The 20896-nt window shown below is 39.2% G+C and overlaps 1 protein-coding gene across 1 annotated transcript; it reads right to left on the bottom strand.

The window, feature by feature from the left end:
• Positions 1-1721: 1721 nt before the first annotated feature.
• On the bottom strand, positions 1722-19222 carry LOC5518449 (2-aminomuconic semialdehyde dehydrogenase). Its single transcript, XM_048734064.1, has 11 exons — positions 18999-19222; positions 15767-15970; positions 15226-15437; positions 14687-14853; positions 13618-13688; positions 11528-11632; positions 9164-9239; positions 8456-8627; positions 4629-4669; positions 4302-4397; positions 1722-3156 (listed from the first exon to the last, which is right to left on the bottom strand). Exons 1-11 carry the CDS (start codon positions 19205-19207, stop codon positions 3010-3012), a joined length of 1500 nt encoding a protein of 499 aa, XP_048590021.1. The 5' UTR covers positions 19208-19222; the 3' UTR covers positions 1722-3009.
• Positions 19223-20896: the final 1674 nt, after the last annotated feature.

Raw genomic sequence — 20896 nt, 5'->3', positions numbered from 1 at the left:
GTGGTCTAAATAATACGGGTTAACATTGTATACATTAAACCTCAAAAATCAACATCGTTAATTTTCTCAAAAACGATCATGTGAAAATTGTTCAAAATCACCCCGCAATTGGAAAACAATAGTATCTTCAATCTCCATGGGTTTATTTTATTGAAACTTGCGATCTGGAAGTAGCATTATTGGTATTAGATTAGGTAGGGTGACATATCTTGGAGAGACCACGCCCTACCTTAAAAAAATTGCAGAATATATGAACTTTCATTCTTCCTTGGTAATGTAGTGCATTTATATCTAGAAAAAAGTGCAATGCGCCCGTGTAGCAAAAGCGCAAAGTGGAGAGGTATCGAACTTCTGGTACTGTAGTAAGTCGCCTTAAAACTCTTTTATTAGAACCATTTTAGAGAACGTCCGGACTGAGACTTCCTAAGACCGAATTCTGACCACATATTACAAGGCGGATCTAGCTTTCCGCTAAAGGGGGGTTTTGTACAGGACCCGAAATGATCCCAGGACCCGAAACGATCCCAGGACCCGAAATGATCCCCAAAAGTACCCCAACTGATCCTCGGACCCGAAACGATACCGAGGAGTCCCCGAAATCAACCCTTGCAATTCCTTGGGGTTCATTTCGGGGACTCCTGGGGATCGTTTCGGGTCCCGGGATCAGTTGGGGAACTTTTGGGGATCGTTTCGGGTCCTGGGATCATTTCGGGTCCTGTACAGTTTGGCTCAGTTTGGTATTTTTTTGTTACATAGTGCTTTCTGGCAGCCCAAGGGGGGGGGGGGGGGGTACCCCCTAAACCCTCCCTCTAGATCCGCTACTGTGTTATATATAGTAGTATTACAATTTGTTTCCACCCTCTAGATGTGAGACGTTAAAAACAATACATTGTAGGATTTTAACTGCGAGTACATTCTTTTTTATGTTGCTGGACCGTTTATATTTTTGGAGCATTTTAAGGCTGAAAATGTCTTTTATTTCCAGCGTATATAAAAATGAAATATCCATTAAAGTGTTGGAAGGTTGTTATCAACATAATTTGATTTTTCATTTACTAAAAGCTTAAAACTACAAAGTAATATGTTATTTTCTTACACACTGTTTTTTTAGTTTTCTTAGGACATGAGTGCAATTAAATAACATGCTTTATTTATCCAATCAGATAACATCTTTTATCTATCCAATCAGATAAAATGCTTTATTTGTCCAATCAGATATGTTTTATTTATCCAATCAGATAACATGTTTTTTTGTCCAATTAAATAACATGTTATATTCATCCAATTAGATAACATGTTTTATCTGTCTAATCAGATAACATGTCTTATTCATCCAATAAGATAACATGTTTTATCCATCCAATCAGATAATGCAGTTGGTGCAGAGCTTGTGGCTGTATATGGCGGTCACTGCACATGTCACAAAGCTCCAACACCAAGCTGCGGCTGCTGCGCGCGCATCAAATTCCATATTTGGCATTTCAAGATCGACAACCAAGGTAAACAACGGCTAAAATCATACACTGGATCCAGCTAATAACAAAATTAACGTACTCCAAGAGAAAGTTAGTTTATACAAGTTCACATAAATGAGGTGTCTCGTTTAAAAAAATAATTTATTCGTATGCCAAATGCCATCGCCAAGCATATGAACTATAAGTCGTGTTTTTTTTGTGCATGTATTCTTTAATCATACCAAAAATAAAGTTTAAGCGAGGAAATTGAGTTATAAATATTTAGTTTTATTATCTTTGTAAACGTTTTTAATGAATATTAATGGGATCGAACGTGTGAAGATTTAGCCCCCGCCTAAAAGTGGAGGAGTCGTTGATCGAATGAAGTACAAGAGAGGTAGTTGGATGATGGTAGAGGGTATAGGTTGAATCACATACAAAATATCTGACACTATTGAATGGATCCAGAATTGCTCTAAGAGTGGCTCGATTTATTAAAATTATATCCAAATCTTTCAAGCCCTCAAATGCCTACTCCTAGGACAAGCAGCATTTTAGTTGTTCTAGAATGCTTAGGAACCACCCCCTGTTTGTTATATGCTGAAGCCTTTTTTTGGCATTTCGCAGGATTTCTCACAGTTATTTTCATGGATATTTTCACAGACACTTTAAGAGGCTCTAAACCTAAGAAAACGACCGTCTCCACAGGCTTTCAAATATATAAAAAAACCTGACAACAAGCTTTTTAGCTTTTGGTCACAAACTTTTATAGTACAAGGGCTTGTCATGCATTTCTCTAAATTAAAAAATAATTTGAGAGCTTTAGCTCTCTTTAAAATTAGTGTGCTTGGTTTATCATCGCAGTCTAAAAACTGTCATTTTGGATAACTAGGTGCCTTTTTCAAGCGAGTGGGGTTCCATCATCCTTGGCCTGAAAACTGCAGTCTGAATGCTACTGTAGCAGTCTGCGTCTTGCACACAATAGAGAGCTAAAGCAAGTCAACACGAACGGCATCAAAAACGGCGCGCGCGCTCACGAATTGTTGAAAAACGGCGTTGACGTCCATGACCGTGCGCGAAGAACGTAAAAATAGGTAAATTCCGTTCGAGATTTCCTGTCACGGACGTCAACGCCGTTCTTTGATGCCGTTCGTGTTGACTTGTTTAAGCTCTCTAATTTTATCTCTAGCAATTTCCCCTCGCGCCAGGGAGAAAACGACTGAGATCCATATACCCAGCTCATTCGCGCTAATGCCCTCCACTCTCACCCCGCCCTAAATACACTCTTTGATGCACTGGCTTCTAAGCAAGCGCCTAGCTAGTGTTCCTCTAAGTTGAGTACATCTTGATACAGATCAGGCGCGTACACAGAGGGGTACGCAGGGTGCGTGCGCACCCCTGGCGGCCAAAAAGTGGTTAATTTTTTGTTAAGATATCTTCAAATACTATGCTTTTTTCATGTGTACCTATGACTGTCTCTGTAGAACTGTTTAACTCGAGAACTCTTTAGACTTGATCTGGTCGCGTCTCGATGGACACCTTGAAGAGCCTTTGGTTACATCTTGATGCAGATGGTCTTGGACTCTGTGAAGAACTCTAGGGATTCGTGCGTTCCTTCTCGTCCGACCCCGGACATCTTAGTTCCTCCAAAAGGCATGTTGAGGTCGCGTACGAGCCAGCAGTTACACCACACTGTCCCCGCCTGGAAACAAAACAAAAAAATCAGGAAGGGAATCACGGGTGACCCACAGCATTTATTTATTATTTATTTTTTTTTGGGGGGGGGAGGGGTGCGGTGCGGTGCGGTGCGGTGCGGTGCGGTGCGAAATCCGAAAAAGTGGATCTAATATTTCCGGGGGGTGGGGGGGTGGAGGGAGTTCTCTGATAAAAATCTGACCATGCCTTTGCAGTATCTCCACGGGACGTTTATTCTCGGATATGGCTTCATAACAGAGTGCGTTTTGTCTACAAATAATAGCACGTCTATTGAGAACCGAAAGTGGACCTTTGGCCGTTGTTCCTTCGCACACCCTGCACCTCCCCCCCCCCGCCCCCTGGGCCTGCCCAGTGTGTTAGCGCGACAGCGTATGGGGCCTCTCACCACAGGTAACCCAGTGTGTTAGCGCGTCCAGCGTATAGGGTCTCGTATCTATGCTGACACGGGTTCGATTCCCGGTCGAGACAGATAGCACCCTTCTGTTTCTCGGCCCTGAATTTGACTTGTTGAACGTATGTGAGCTTACTGAAGCTTCCTTAATTTCAAGACGGGACATTCTTGATACATAAGGTAAAATGTCATGCTAGAAAGGCGCTATAGAAATCAACAATATTAATATTTTTTTAATCAAAAGTAAAAGAAATCACCCCTTTGTTGTTTTTGAAACCTTTTAAGAGCAGATTTTATTTGACTATTTAGTCGTTCTTTTCGCATTGCTAAGATGCACCATGCATTTGAAGCGATGGCCGTGTTTTTTTTTTCTCTAACAAATCGTGTTTATTTTGCATTTACCCAAATCTTTTGCTTGAGGGTTCTTTTTCACGGCCAGTTCCAGCCGTAGAAAAATTCTGAGGGCTAATATATCAGCCACAGAACCATGTGCGGTCATCATTACTTAAAGGAGGCCAATCATGCCGCCGTTTTATGCTCCCTTTCAATGGCGAGTCCCACAAAACATCCATTTCCATCGACTTATTCAAGCGAGTAACCAATATATTTTCTATCAAATATCGTCAATAACTTATCACGCTTTATTCGTAAATTGTTATTTTGAAGTTTTCTAGCGAATAAACCGCTTTATTTTCAATGATAAACAATAACAAAGAAGTTGGTGACCGTGTGTAGATTACCTGGAGGCGATGTGATACACGGTGAGCCCGCGATAGGTTCTCTGTCCAAACGCATGCGCTTAGCCCATACTTCACGCCATTGGCCCGTTCAATGACCTACCATAAAAAAAAGATTCACCAAAAGAAGCTCGGGACTCCTGTGCTTTGGGCATTTACAATTACGTGAGCAGAATTATCTCCTGAAATTTCATTATATTAAATGGAAAACCATTTGTTATTAAAAACAAGTAAAAAAAACATAATGTAGATTTTTTTGTTATTACACGGCAATAAAAAAAGGCCATGGAGATAGAAAAATGATGGGACATCTGGTTCGGGATAACAAACCTCGTCCTCCGTGTCAAAGGGTACAACGCAAGTGACAGGACCTGTAAAGAAAACAACAAACGCTCATGGATACATCCCCTAAGGGTTTGGTTTTTACATGCGATACTTTATAGGTTCGAACATGAATTAATTTGGTCATCACCGATACTTTATAGGTTCGAACATGAATTAATTTGGTCATCACATACTCTCAATGTTTTTTAGGCTATCAGATGACTTTCTTTAGCTATCATGTGCTATTATCTTAAAATGTACTTATTGAGGTATCACAGTTTCAATAGACTGTCCTGATAGGTATCTCCTAACTTGGGTATAACATGGTCTGCATGGACTGTCATAGTAGGTATGTATGTCCTAACTGGGGTATAACATGACCTTCATGGACTGTCATAATAGGTATGTATGTCCTAACTGGGGTATAACATGGTCTACATGGACTGTCATAATAGGTATGTATGGCCTAACTAGGGTATAACATGGTCTGCATGGACTGTCATAAAAGGTTTGTCCTAACTAGACTATAACATGGTCTTCATGGACTGTCATAATAGGTATGTATGTCCTAACTTGGGTATAACATAGTCTGCATGGACTGTCATAATAGGTATGTATGTCCTAACTGGGGTATAACATGGTCTTCATGGACTGTCATAATATGTATGTCCTAACTGGGGTATAACATGGTCTTCATGGACTGTCATTAATAGGTATGTATGTCCTAGCTGGGGTATAACATGGTCTTCATGGACTGTCATAATAGGTATGTATGTCCTAACTGGGGTATAACATGGTCTGCATGGACTGTCATAATAGGTATGTATGTCCTGACTGGGGTATAACATAGTCTGCATGGACTGTCATAATAGGTATGTATGTCCTAACTGGGGTATAACATGGTCTTCATGGACTGTCATAATAGGTTTGTCCTAACTGGGGTATAACATGGTCTTCATGGACTGTCATAATAGGTTTGTCCTAACTGGGGTATAACATGGTCTACATAGACTGTCATAATAGGTATGTATGTCCTAACTGGGGTATAACATGACCTTCATGGACTGTCATAATAGGTTTGTCCTAACTAGGGTATAACATAGTCTTCATGGACTGTCATAATAGGTATGTATGTCCTAACTAGGGTATAACATAGTCTGCATGGACTGTCATAATAGGTTTGTCCTAACTGGGGTACAACATGGTCTTCATGGACTGTCATAATAGGTATGTATGTCCTGACTGGGGTATAACATAGTCTGCATGGACTGTCATAATAGGTATGTATGGCCTAACTGGGGTATAACATGGTCTGCATGGACTGTCGTAATAGGTATGTCCTAACTGGGGTATAACATAGTCTGCATGGACTGTCATAATAGGTATGTCCTAACTGGGGTATAACATGGTCTTCATGGACTGTCATAATAGGTATGTATGTCCTAACTGGGGTATAGCATGGTCTTCATGGACTGTCATAATAGGTATGTCCTAACTTGGGTATAACATGGTCTTCATGGACTGTCATAATAGGTATGTATGTCTAACTTGGGTATAACATGGTCTACATGGACTGTCATAATAGGTATGTCCTAACTGGGGTATAACATAGTCTTCATGGACTGTCATAATAGGTTTGTCCTAACTGGGGTATAACATGGTCTTCATGGACTGTCATAATAGGTTTGTCCTAACTGGGGTATAACATGGTCTTCATGGACTGTCATAATAGGTATGTCCTAGCTTGGGTATAACATGGTCTACATGGACTGTCATAATAGGTTTGTCCTGACTGGGGTATAACATAGTCTTCATGGACTGTCATAATAGGTATGTCCTAACTTGGGTATAACATGGTCTTCAGGGACTCTCATAATAGGTATGTATGTCCTAACTGGGGTATAACATGGACTGTCATAATAGGTATGTATGTCTAACTGGGGTATAACATGGTCTGCATGGACTGTCATAATAGGTTTGTATGTCCTAACTGGGGTATAACATGGTCTGCATGGACTGTCATAATAGGTTTGTCCTAACTGGGGTATAACATGGTCTGCATGGACTGTCATAATAGGTATGTATGTCCTAACTGGGGTATAACATGGTCTACATGGACTGTCATAATAGGTTTGTCCTAACTGGGGTATAACATGGTCTTCATGGACTGTCATAGTAGGTATGTATGTCCTAACTGGGGTATAACATGGTCTGCATGGACTGTCATAATAGGTATGTCCTAACTGGGGTAAAACATGGTCTTCATGGACTGTCATAATAGGTTTGTCCTAACTAGGGTATAACATGGTCTTCAGGGACTGTCATAATAGGTATGTCCTAACTTGGGTATAACATGGTCTTCAGGGACTCTCATAATAGGTATGTATGTCCTAACTGGGGTATAACATGGACTGTCATAATAGGTATGTATGTCTAACTGGGGTATAACATGGTCTGCATGGACTGTCATAATAGGTTTGTATGTCCTAACTGGGGTATAACATGGTCTGCATGGACTGTCATAATAGGTTTGTCCTAACTGGGGTATAACATGGTCTGCATGGACTGTCATAATAGGTATGTATGTCCTAACTGGGGTATAACATGGTCTACATGGACTGTCATAATAGGTTTGTCCTAACTGGGGTATAACATGGTCTTCATGGACTGTCATAGTAGGTATGTATGTCCTAACTGGGGTATAACATGGTCTGCATGGACTGTCATAATAGGTATGTCCTAACTGGGGTAAAACATGGTCTTCATGGACTGTCATAATAGGTTTGTCCTAACTAGGGTATAACATGGTCTTCAGGGACTGTCATAATAGGTATGTCCTAACTGGGGTATAACGTAGTCTTCAGGGACTGTCATAGTAGAAAGGTATGTCCTAACTGGGGTATAACATGGTCTTCATGGACTGTCATAATAGGTATGTCTAACTGGGGTATAACATAGTCTTTATGGACTGTCATAATAGATATGTCCTAACTTGGGGATAACATGGTCTTCATGGATTGTCATAACAGGTATGTCCTCACTGGGGTATAACATAGTCTTTATGGACTGTCATAATAGGTATGTATGTCCTAACTGGGGGATAACATGGTCTGCATGGACTGTCATAATATGTATGTCCAATTTGGTACAATACTCCAAAAACTGGAAATCGACTCTGCCAAATTTTCGTCCTAAATAAGACTTCTTCAGGGCAGATCTGCCCTGAAGAAGTCTTATTAAAGACGAAAATCTTATTAAAGACGAAAATTTGGCAGAGTCGATTTCCAGTTTTTGGAGTATTGTATTCATTGTTCTGGTACGAGATCGCGACAGTTTGGGCTTTTTGATTCTATATGTCCAATTTGGGGTATAACATGGTCTTCATGGACTGTGGTGGATTTAAAAAAAGTTAGGCGATTATTAAATAATCACCCTTCTTAACTTATTGACCGCTGGCTATTTTTAGCAGAATTTACAAAACTCAGACTGTCAAACCCCACATTGCCATCAAGTCCCACCCTTCTGTGAACATCCCAGTCTTTTACTTTTTTTCATCTTTTTATATCGACTTCGCCTCAGAGCAATTTAGTGCAGGCCTTTAAAAAATTATGATTTGTATGATAAAAAGGCTATTTACAGTAAGTTATGGGACAAGCACGACTATGGCAGGAATTACACTTGTTTTGTAGGCACGTGGATCTTCTGCAGCATTTAGATCACTGGAGAGACAGTTCCATATCCTACAGTAAAAGTGCGGACAAAAAAGATTTCTGATAATGTAATAGTCTTAAGACTAAACTCAATCTGCTACCGGCTGGCTGAATAGTACTCACCAAATATCTCCTCCTGCATGCACCGTGAGCTGTCCTTCACATCTGTAATTACAGTGGGCCTCATGAAATATCCATTCTTGTACTCTTTGGGGAGGTCAGGGGGAGGGTCTTTGCTTTCCCCACAAAGAACTGTGCCTCCGTCCTCTTTAGCAATTCTTATGTATCCCTTGACCTTTAATAATAATAACGATACACGTGTGAATTAGGAGGGGTTGCTTCATATACAGATATCCACCACACCCCCAGCACCCTTTTAGTGTCCAGAACTAATACACCATTCATATATAAAATTCTGAATTAGCTCCTAAGTCAAGCTGTGTTTTGAATAATAGGTGTTTTATTACTAATAGAACCTAAGTTTCATTACTCATGCTTTATGCTTCAGGGCGGATCTAGGGGTGGGTCTAGCAGGCACCTGGCCCGCTATTTTTAGATATTTGTCTTAAAAATAGCAAAAAATGTAAGGAAATCCATGGAAAAACAATGAATCCACCTCTTTTCTTGAAACCCTTGCTTCAGCCCCCTTTTTTGAAACTCTTAGATCCACCTTTGTTCTTCATAACCCTTAATGGAGGTTATAAAATGAAAAAAAAAAGTTTTTTTCTATGTAAGAGCCATTTGAAATCAGATAGAGAACTTTGAAAACATGCATTGGTTCTCAATTACTCTTTTATAATTTCCAATGTGCTACATTAAAAGATGTGATACCTTTTCCAGGTGATCTTTACTGATTAGTGCACCCATGAATGAGAAGTTCTCTGTGGGTGGGCCTACTATCAGTTTCCTGAAATTACAGAATAAGCATATCAACCCCTGTAATATTAGCAGGAGATAGGGATTTTTAGGGCTATGGAGGTAAAAGGCATTTGGGGATGTTATCTAAATATTTGGGTTATTCCACCATCTGCTTCTTATTAACCCTGTAATTGGGAATAGAATGTACCATATAGGAGAGGGTATTATATGGGTAAGGCCAAAAGCCAGTAATGGAATGATACAGCCGAACCTGATGCTACAATAAAGGGCATATAATGGCAGGTTACAGTAAGTTAAGAGCCAGTAATGGAATGATACAGCCAAGCCTGATGCTACATTCCCTGCTAGCAGAGGCCTCTTTTCTCTGTATTTCGCTGGGCTGGCGTTCGTGAGGAAAAGAGACCTCTGCCATTTCCATGCGAACGCCAGCCAAGCGAAATACAGAGAAAAGAGGCCTCTGCTCGCAGGGAAGATGCTACAATAAAGGGCATATAATGGCAGGTTACAGTAAGTTAAGAGCCAGTAATGGAATGATACAGCCAAGCCTGATGCTACATTCCCTGCTAGCAGAGGCCTCTTTTCTCTGTATTTCGCTGGGCTGGCGTTCGTGAGGAAAAGAGACCTCTGCAATTTCCATGCGAACGCCAGCCAAGCGAAATACAGAGAAAAGAGGCCTCTGCTAGCAGGGAAGATGCTACAATAAAGGGCATATAATGGCGAGTTACAGTAAGTTAAGAGCCAGTAATGGAATGATACAGCCAAGCCTGATAAAATGATAAAGCATACTTGCCAACATTGAAAGCTAAAAAAATGGAAGCTTGTTTTTCATAAAAATGTATAAGAAATTTTCTATGAATTTTCCCAGGAGATAACAGTAAATGTACAGGAAGTTTCGAATTTTTTTGCCAGGAGATGAAGGAGGTGAAAACCGGGAGAGTTGGCAGGGATGAGAGTTAAGGGTAGAGCTAAGGGCAATGATTAAAGGTGAAATGCTAGATAACAAATTAAACACAAAAATGAGAAAAAAATATGAAATGTTTTAAGAGCCAGGAATGGGATTATAGGGGTAAAGGTAGAAAAAAAATAAGTGAAACAATTAGTAAATAATGCCTCCTAGAGCAGGTACAAAAAGAAAGAAAAAAAGACCAGACTGAAAAAAAATATAATGCCCACTTTTCCTGATTTTCTATTTAACCATGTGATCACAGGGGTGGCGGCAAGAAGTTTTTAAGGGGGTTCAATCTGTTTCTTTACAAATACGAACCCGATCAAAATATACTTATACAAAATATACCTATACTCCCTGCCACCGCCACTGGACTAATTATGGGGTCCATATGTATCTTCTGCAGCACAATACCCAAGCTACTATCAGAAAAAAAGCTCTTCCATTGCATTGCACACATCATTTGATTAGGCCACAAATAAATTGTGCCGACGGTTGACGTATTCTCGATGAGGCTGCGATGAAAGGAGTCTGCTATCTTTCCCTTTCTTTCTTTGCTCAGTTTTCCATTATTATTGTCTTCATTAGTATTGTGTTGTTGGAATTGTCATCAAGAATAGTCCTTCATCATGGTGTAACAGTATTGTTACATGTCCTATTTATTGGTTATTTTCTCAAGATGAGTCAGTCTACAAGTTCATGAAGAGACTTCGAGTTCTCATTCAAGAGTGCATGTTCACAAGCCCTTATGAGCACTTTACTGATGCACTGATCTTATTATTTTCACTGTCGGATGTGGTTGTTGTTTGTCATGCATCTTTTTTTCAGTTTTTAGTTTTCAGTTGTTTCAGTGTTGTTAGGATGTGTGGTACTGTCATTTACTGACAGATACAAACTGAGAACAAAAAAAGAACATAATATTGATGAAAGAAAGTAAAAAGAATGTACTTGGGCATAACCAAGTAAGAAAAACTCCAAAAAATGTGGACTTCTTGTGATAGAAACACCTTGCTTCAGGAAGGGGCTACATATGATATGTGACAGTGACACAATTCACAATGGCCCCTAGTATGATGTTAATCTTTAGTTTTGACTATACAAAAGTGTCTATCCAATTTGTCTATCTAGCATATTCACATACAAGCATTTTCTAAATAAAAACGGGTATTTCTCTGTGGCAAACAGCTGGCTAAGTCATCCTGTTGCAACATGGTACCATTCCTTCTTACTAATGTATGTATGGGGATGTGCATGATAAAAAGTGATCTTAAGTGATTTCCCAAACATGCCATTCTCATTGCTTGTGTGAAATTCAAAGTTGCAGAGTAAATCTCAGTGTACTGTAACAGTCATTTTTTTATTCAACTTACCTAGTTTCCTGTACAAACATGTCCAGGAAATTGTCATAGATGCTGCGCTGCACAAAGATGCGGCTAGTACACAAGCAGATCTCGCCTTGGTTTGCAAAACTTGACCTAAAAAGCAACAATAAAAATAGAAGTCAGAAGACCAAGCATTGGATATGTTTTGTAGCGTCAAAACCATCTGCCTGCCATGCCTCCTGCAGTTATTCATCAAATGTTTTTATCCGTCCCACAAATAATCCCTTTTTAAGTAATCACAATTGATTTAACAAAATTGTTTTTTTTTGTTTATTGTCTTATTACAATAAAAAATAGTGTTACAGGTCTATCTAACTGTCTTTAGTTCTGTTCCGTATAAAATGTGTGTTTTAAACTGCAATGTTTAACATTTTTTATTTAACAAATCAGCAGGAATCATGTATTGCAGCTATACAACAGCCCAGCCCATTACTTAGCCCCCCTCCCCCCTACTTTATATCACCCCTAATCAGGCCTTTCAGGGTTATACTTTTTCACAATTTCTTGTGCAAATTATGCAAATATAAGAATTTGAATTACCAAAAAAAAAAGAGAAAATATGGAAGTGTTTCCATCATAAAATATATATACACTTGTGTCCAAGTGCCTAGTTTAAAACAGCATCAGTGGAATCCCTAGTTTTCAAAACTCTGACACTGAGTTCTGTGTTTTTGTTGTCTTTTGGCAAATAAATAGTGGTGATGCTCCAAACGAGAAATGCTGGACCCTAGCCTTTCTAATTTTTTATAATGCCAATTATGTGCTAAGAGGGAGCTTATGTGTTTTTGCAACCGCAGTGATCCTAAACAGATACTAAACAGATCTTAAAAACAGTCAGGGGGTCACTTCATAAAAAAATATAAAATAATAAAAATAGCTATTTACCTAGTAAAATCACCTAGAATTGATGGAAAGGCATCATAAATATAGTTTCTTAAATTATTTACAGCAACTTTTGTAATTTGTGTGGATCCTAGACTAATGTCTGATCAGAATATCTTGTCTGGTATCTGGTTTAGATGCTTGCAAATTTCTATGTAATATGCAAGGAAATAGCTATAATATGCATTCCTAAAAGGTTTCTATACCGATTTAGCGCTTAGTTGCTAAGTTTTCCAAACAGCAAATGTCTACTTTTTTACTTCTCTGCGCCAACATAATGATATTGGCAACAGCAGGCCCGTAGCCAGGGTTTTTTTCGGAAGAACCACCCCTCACGACTTGAAGGTCCGCCCTGATGAGAAAAAATCGAGAACCACCGCAAGCTAGGACGAGCTACTTAAGAGAAAATGGTCTGCTAAATGTGGAAACAACTCCCCCCCCCCCTTCAAAATCCTGGCTACGGGCCTGGACAGTGAAGACTACCCAAGTGGAAGTCACGCTTGGACGTCGGGCTAGCTACGTCAACTACAGTAACTGCGCTATGGACCAGTTTCTAATCTGTCCAAACAAACAAAAAAACAAAAAAAGCTACTTATACAAACAAACCAAAATTCCTTCCCCCCTATTTTTTTATTCAAGTTATATTAAACTATGTGTATGTGTAGGATCGCCTTTTGAATATTTCACGCCAGTGATGACTTAAATAGAAATTTAGCCTAAATCCACTAAATAGCACAAAATTCTGATTAGTATCTGTTTAGAATCTAGAAAAATTTTAGCATCCAAGATCCCGCTGTGTACATACAACTATACCCATGCCCCACTCTACCTGCCTATACCCATGCCCCACTCTACCTGCCTATACCCCTGTCCCTCCCTACTCCCTCCACTACCCCCCCCCCCTGCTTTTTAATCCACTCCCCCATTATCTCCCTACTCCCTCCACTACCCCCCCCCTGCTTTTTAATCCACTCCCCCATTATCTCCCTACTCCCTCCACTACCCCCCCCCCCTGCTTTTTAATCCTTTCCCCCCATTATCTCCCATCCCCCTCTATTCCCTTCCCCTCCTCGTCGAAGTTCTATACATTTTATACAAAATAATAAAAAATCACAAAAGATCATTGATACATATATGTATGTGCATGACAAAGAATGTGAAGAGAAACCAGCAAGCTGTTGGTTTCTCTGCCTCACCTCACAGATGTAGTAACACATTTAGCAAGATCGGCATCCTCAAACACTAAGGATGGATTTTTACCCCCAAGCTGTATAAATTAAAAAAATCCAAAGGACTGTTTGTTATATTTTAGATTACAATTATAAGATTGCAATAGTAACAAAAAGAAGGCAATTCTCACAAACTGATAGCCAATTTGCCGCTGCTACTTCATGTCCCCCCCATCTTCTGTACCCTCCCTTATTATCTCTCCCCTTCCATACACTCTTCCATCTGCAAACCAATACTAATCAAAATACCACTCTTTCTTTTTCCCATTTACTCTTTCAAACCCTTCTCAATTCCCTTTGCACCACTTCTCCTCAAACACCTCCCTTCTTCTTCCATTTGCATTTCTTACTCATCTCCTACCTGAACCCCCTCCCTTCTTCAACATGCCTCCCCTCCATGTGCCACTCCTCCTTTTAAAACTCTTCTTCTACTCATCACGTCTTGTCGAATCAAAGAGTGTGCCCCCTTCAAGCCCCCCTTTCTTTGCCCTCCTTTCCAACCCTCCTCCTATGTCCCTCATTCCCTTTTCTTTCCCCTTTCTAATCTTCAAAACTTATTAGCACAACTCTCCTTCTTCTTATTCACTATCCTACCAATCTTTTTTGAAACTGCATAATTTGAGAGAACTTTGTGCTTCCATGTTTGATTCCGCTAAGGGCATATCAGGTCTAACCCTGAAAGATACATTTCTTGTATTTCGAAAGCTACTTTACAAGTGAGAGATGTGTTTCTCAAGTTTTAGTGGGAAAAGTATTTGCAAAATATCCATTGTTTTTATCTGCAATTGAGCACCAAACTACTGAATTTAAGGAAGAAATTCATCATGTAAGTTGAAAAGCTTAACTTCAAGAGTTCCCTTGAGACATTTTAAGTGCTTTTATAAATCTTTTTCAAAAACAGGTAAAGTGATAAGCAAAACAATCATTTAAAATATATAAAGCTAAGCAGAGGACAGAGATTGTGAAATTACAGATAAAAATATCTGTCATGAAACAGATGCACCTTGAGTGGTATATAATAAACAGAATCACATGCCTCAAGTGACAGCTTTTTGCAAAATGGAGCACTCATTTTGGTGATGAGCTCGCCAATTGTTGTTGAGCCAGTAAAAGAGATCAAGTGGACATCAGGGTGCTGCACTATAGCAGAGCCAGTACGGGATCCTGTGCCAAAGACGATGTTGATGACCCCTGGAGGAAAACCTAGAAATAAATAGCACAAATAAACAATGTACACAAAAGACATGTTAAGACTCGCTCCATGATTATCCTTCAAAGTCTGTTTGTCCAACTCCTTCCACCTCATCACTTAGCCTTTTTTAATGTAGAATGGGATAAATTTCACTGTGATACAAGCAGATTTAATTTGCTAATGAAAGTATTATTTGTATAGCATTTCATGGCCTATGAAAGCAACCCCAAAATTACCAACAAATAACACCACATATACAACACCTCCCCCAACCCTGAAAGAAAATAAATATATTGTTTATCTTCCCTTTTGTAAGGCTATCAATAAACCTATATTAACACACCTCATCCCTGTGAAGTATTATAATACTACAAGATTCAAACCTGCATCATTGATAAGCTCGGCCATCATCCATGCTGTCACGGATGTCATCTCACTTGGTTTACAAACCACAGTACAGCCAGAAGCCACTGCTGGGGCAATCTTGAATGACAACAGGTACAATGGCAGATTCCAGGGAGAGATCAGTCCAGCCACTCCTTTAGGGCTTCGGAGGGAATAATTCACTACTGCTTGGCTTTCCAAAAAGTTGGCTCTGTACGTGAGTAATAAATATTTCTTATGATTTTGTGTTCATTAGATTGCCAACTCTGTTTGAAAATTGGACACTTCTCGCTCCTAGATGATCAGCCTGAGATTGGCTGCATGCGAATCCACCTTGAAACTACAAAAATGTGCACAAATAATTGTCTTATTTGTACACAAACCAGAGCCTTTTTTTCCTTAAAATGTCAACATTTTCCTGAACAACTTGCCCCAAGCCCCCAGTATAGGGAGATTTTCTTTCCTAATACGGGGTTGCAAATTCAATCCCCCTGACCCCATGGATGTAACATTACTACCCATTAGATTTCCCAAATTTACCTGCTATTTGAGCCAACCATAATTGCTGAAGCAAACATTCTGAGGTTTAAACAGCATCTTGGGATATCCACATTTCTGGCAAAGTTTACAGTTTTTCCTTGGTCTCGTGACTCTGCTTGAGCAAATTCCTCCAAGCGATCTTCAATTAGATCAGCAAGCTTTCTCAGTCTCTCAGCGCGGTATGCAGGAGAACTAACTGACCAACTGAAGGTATACAAGAAATGTATATTAACCAAGTTCAAGGAGACTAAAAGGCCATCTAAATGGGCAATTTTCACTTGTCAAGTTTACATGAAAGTTGCTTGTGTAGACGGGGAAGTTTTTATTTGACAAGTTCACTTGTTTAATGTAGTGTGTAGGGGTAGCCCATGTAGCGCAGCGAGGCCTGAGAAAGAGCGAAGTTGATCGCAAAGTTGAATTGTACAGAGACTGAGTAAAGGCAGAGTAAAGTGTTGTGTAATCTGTTGTTTAATTCTTTTTCATCCGGAAGTTAGACACTACAAATTGGCGACGAGGGTGAAACTGGCCTGTTTGCCTTTACTTGCCAAGTGCACAAAGTTGATATTTTAGATTCTTTTATTTGTTAAGTTTTTTCGAAGAAAGTAGCTCCTAGGCCCCTTTTGCTGATGCTTGTGGTCAATCAAAAAAGCTGTTTTTGCTGGCTGTTTGCCATGGCACCATTTTGTGATGGCGAGCTTTGTTCTTATTTTGTATCACCACTGTCCAAAGGCATTACCAGCACATTGAAGTGAAAATTTGTAGACAGCCCTTAAATATGTGACAGTTGACAATATCAGCATACAACTATTTTTCTATATTTTTTATACACCTATTTCACAAAAGGTTGTCAGTGCAAATGGCAAATGGTAATTGGCTTATGGGTACTAATTATTCGTAAAATTAAAGTTGTCAAATAAAGTCCAGCAATGTCAGAGCCAAGCATTGGTAACCTTTAATGGATAATTGTTTTGATATATCCATACTCTTTGAGACGCATGGTTATTTTCGGTCCTAAAACTGCCATTTGCCAATCGCCATTTGCACTGACAACCTTTATTAAAATAGGTGTACAGTATGTTGTCAGAGCAAATGGGAAATGCCAATTGTCAAATGGCAGTTCTGCTATCAAAAAATACCATGGAACTTGTCAAATTTATACTAAATGTAGAAAATGTGGATAACTTATGCAATTATATTACTTCTCATCTTTAACACATATTGACCGGCCTTTACCGGCTTTGGGAAGTACCCACAACCCAAAAAAATCATAAATGCAAAATAAACACAACAAGATGAAGATACTTAGGCAACAGTCTAAAGGATTAATGGTCTTAAAGATATGCATCCAACCAAGGTGTTGGCAACTCCTCTTAAGCCAAATAATAGCACATGTTCTTTGACAAATTTCAAATCGAACAAGGAAATAAAAGCAGAATCACCCCTCTCAATAAAACACTCAAAATACCACTCAAGGGAAAGAGACCAGCAAACACAGCTCTAGACAAAAATAGATACCTTTATTCTGATCCTCCAGGTTCATTTCCATGGCCTCAAAACACAATGTCCACTCCTTGAAGGCTTGTAAAACCACGAAGATGCCTTTACGGATTGCAAAGCATTCTGGGAGATCCAGGGAAAAATTCACGAGGGGAGGGCCAGTCAACACTCCTCTCCCCAAAGTCAGATGGTTTTTATAAGTCTTTCACCCCGAAGCCAAACAAATCAATTCCAGGTCATACAGACCCAGAATAGCAGTGTAAACAGCAGTGTAAGAAAAGACAGCATTTAGGAGAGCTGTGGTAATTCATTAGAAAATTATTTCCTCATCCAGGCAAAGCCAAACAAGAAAAAATCATATCATGAATCCACCTTTGCTTGCAAATATCCATAAGCAAAGCACTCAATTATGCCCCAAAAGAATTCATGATGTCCTGAGACACTCCCCTAATATGCTCACAGCTGTATTTTTGATGAAAAATACAAGCAACCATCAACTTGTGCTGGCTTCAGCACAACAACGAGGGATTAAAAGTGGGGACCGCAAAGCACTGTTGGAAAGCTTGGATACCGCTGACAAGGTGCAGCTGTGTTTGACGCTGACGGGCTGTATAAAACTCAGAATAGGGGGGGAGGTATCTGTTTTCAGTCTGTTTTTTGTAAATTCAGCTCAAAAATAGTCAGGAGTCAATGGGTTAATCTTACAAATAATTATATCCATAAGCAGTGAATGGTCTTAGAACTGCCATTTGCCAATTGTCGTTCACCATTTTCCCTGACAACGTTTATTGGAATAGGTGTATACTGGATCCAGTGTTTCAACTATGCAAATAATTAGAACTATATTAATAAGCTGATTATATGCGATACATAAAACTTTCTTGGGTGTCAATATTTTGGCAAAAAAGAAAGTTTTTTTTCACAATCAAATGAATTATGCAATTTTCACAAGTTGAATCTAAAAGATTTTACAATCCAAACTTCACAGCATGTAGTAAGTAAGTGCATAATTTATGAAATTATCATACTTGGACAAGTAGGGTGTAGCGGAAGAAGAAGTCTGTGATCAAGAGATAAACACAGGCCATACCCAGGGGGTTCATTCACACGCCCCGCAAAAGATGTTCGCAAAAGATGTGCTATTAGTAGACAAAACTATACAGAAGAAGCGAATTAGATTAAAAAAAAGGCATTCTAAGTCACCTAAGTCACTCTAGTATGTTATAAAAGTAAAACTTTATTGTAGCTAGATCCGATAATAACCATGTCGTGGAGATACTGTACTGGCATAAAGTCCCTTTTTTACCCCCCCCCCCCCCTAAAAAAATATAAATATATATATATATGGATTTCGCGCTCCCCCCCCCCCCCCCCCCCAAAAAAAAAAAATTCCTGGCTACAGGCCTGAAACAGCTACAATAACAATAACAAAGGCCACCAACGAAAACTGATCCTTGCTTTCATAGGACAAAAGAAGCTTAAAAAAAAAAAAAAAAAAAACAGGACGAACCAGTTTGTTACGCTCTAGATCAGGCGCACAGCTTTGTTTCGTAATTTTACCTCCCTTTTGTTTGTTGATAGGCAAAACTATAAAACTATACAAAATTGAATAATTTAAAAGTAATCATTTAGATATGATACTGTCTTCACAGAATTATATCTGAAAGTTCGAAAAGCAAAACATCAATCGGACCCTAATATCCGAAACAAGAACATGAACAACAAAATTAAGCACCTTTTGAATGCCGCGTTTGCAGCAGCGACTGCCAAATCTACGTGTTCTTTGCCACTGTCAGGAACTTTGCAGTATACTTCGCCTCTAGATGGATCATAGCTGTCGATGTACCGATCGCAGGATAGAAATTCTCCGTTGATAAAGTTCTGCAAAACGATCATGATTTTGCCATTATCCGCCATGTTTGTCTTTTCTCCACAGGTATCCATTGCATGCAGGCGTATTAAAGTGGTGCTCTTTTGGGGGGAGGGGGAGGGTGCTGATAGACCGAGTCAGGCAAAATGTCAATCCTAGGAACAGAAACAGGAAGACCATTGCGTTCGTTTCAACCGGATAATGTTGCAACAACGAACGTGCTGCAACCCAGAGATTAACTTCCCCATACGACATGCCGACGCACAAACAACGTAAAAGTCCATTTTCAGCTGTGCATGTTTTATGTTTAGAAATGTTTCAAAGTATTCTAAATTAATCTTCCGTTATAGCATGTTCAATACGCTTTTCCTGTAAATTATATCCCAGTAAAAGAAGAGTGAAAGAAACCAATGCAATACATAACGTGTGTGAGACATACCTGCCAACCCCCCCCAGACTTAAAAAAACCGGGAGATTTTTTAGGGGGAAGGGGAGGGGTGCTCTTATTGTTGTTGGGTACAATGTGGTGAAGTGAAAGACATAAAAAAAAAAGGAAATCGAAATTTTCGAGATTTCCCCCCCCCCGGGAACTTTGGAGAACTTTTGGGAAGTTAATAAGGAGATGCTACTCTGTCATTTAAGGGCACAATCACTTGAAGTGCAATAACTTTTTGGTAAAACATTTTAATGTTTAAAATTTAAAATTTAAAAATTGACTCGACTAATCGTTCGATTAAGAACATCAATTTCAACTACTTTTTGAGAGGCCAGCGTTTTAATTCCATCGTATCCTGACCACATAGCGCCTAAAAATTCTCTTTGAAGAGCCTTGAAGTTTGTGGCTGGCATGATTTACAACTCCAAAGGTCATTAATTATCTATCTAAAGCACAAAAATGGTGACCCTCCCATAAAATGGTGACGCAAAATTGAATGCCCTCCCCCAAACAAAAAAAATCTCAAAAAGCGTATTCTTAACTTTTTTCAAAATTATACTCTAGTCGTGCAATGCTCAAGCTACACGGCACGGTTTTTCAGGAGCACCAGCAAATTTTATAACCGTATGGAGCACTCTTTTATGAGCCGTGCCGTGTTACAAAAATAGTAAGGGCTTTATTTTTTTAACAAGAATATGGCGTAAATGTCTTTGCTTTCAGCATAATTGTGGGGATAGAGAATCTGTGTTTGAGGTGGGGAGGGGGGCACTGACTTATTTAGGAGCAGTGTTGATTTAAAGCCCATATTTCAGGGATATAAATAAAATTGTAAAGGGGAGGCCTGCTCTCCCATGAAAATTTTGCCATTTTCAAACATTTAAAATGCTAATTATTGCTAAAACCACATGGCGGAAAAAACATGAAATAACGTTTGAAATAAGACGGAAAAGGCGGAAAATTTCTACTTAGTGAGTGATAGCAAACAAAATATCAAATACATATAGGGCAAGGATGATCACGAAAAAATATCTTAAAAAGATATTACCATACCGCCAATGAAAGATGTGGGCAGGAAGGGGAGAGGAGAACTTTGACATGAATGGAAATTTGTTAATTTATTGATGGAATTTATCAAAACCAAACTGCAATAGACAAAAAAGAGAAGGGGTTCTCCTTTTGAGATTCCAGACTTTAAGGAGGCTTGAAAATTGATCAGAATACCTGTTAAAAAAAAAATAATGGCCTCTCCTAATCCTTGTATTAAAATTTGAGACCCTCCCCCAAATCGGAACTAAAAAAATCGCAACCCTCCCCCTGAACATAGCAG

The sequence above is a fragment of the Nematostella vectensis genome, chromosome 11 (genome assembly GCF_932526225.1).
Source record: "Nematostella vectensis chromosome 11, jaNemVect1.1, whole genome shotgun sequence".
Taxonomy (NCBI): domain Eukaryota; kingdom Metazoa; phylum Cnidaria; class Anthozoa; order Actiniaria; family Edwardsiidae; genus Nematostella; species Nematostella vectensis.
The sequence above is the reverse complement of the archived record's forward strand: the minus strand, read 5'-3'. Positions and strand labels throughout refer to the sequence as shown.

Excerpts from the sequence above, each read along its gene's own strand:
- LOC5518449 (XM_048734064.1), bottom strand. The coding sequence starts at position 19,207 with ATGGATACCTGTGGAGAAAAGACAAACATGGCGGATAATGGCAAAATC. Across the intron at positions 14,854-15,225 it reads CGAGCTTATCAATGATGCAG|GTTTTCCTCCAGGGGTCATC; the intron begins GTTTGAATCTTG and ends ATTTATTTCTAG. Across the intron at positions 4,398-4,628 it reads CCTTTGACACGGAGGACGAG|GTCATTGAACGGGCCAATGG; the intron begins GTTTGTTATCCC and ends TTTTTATGGTAG.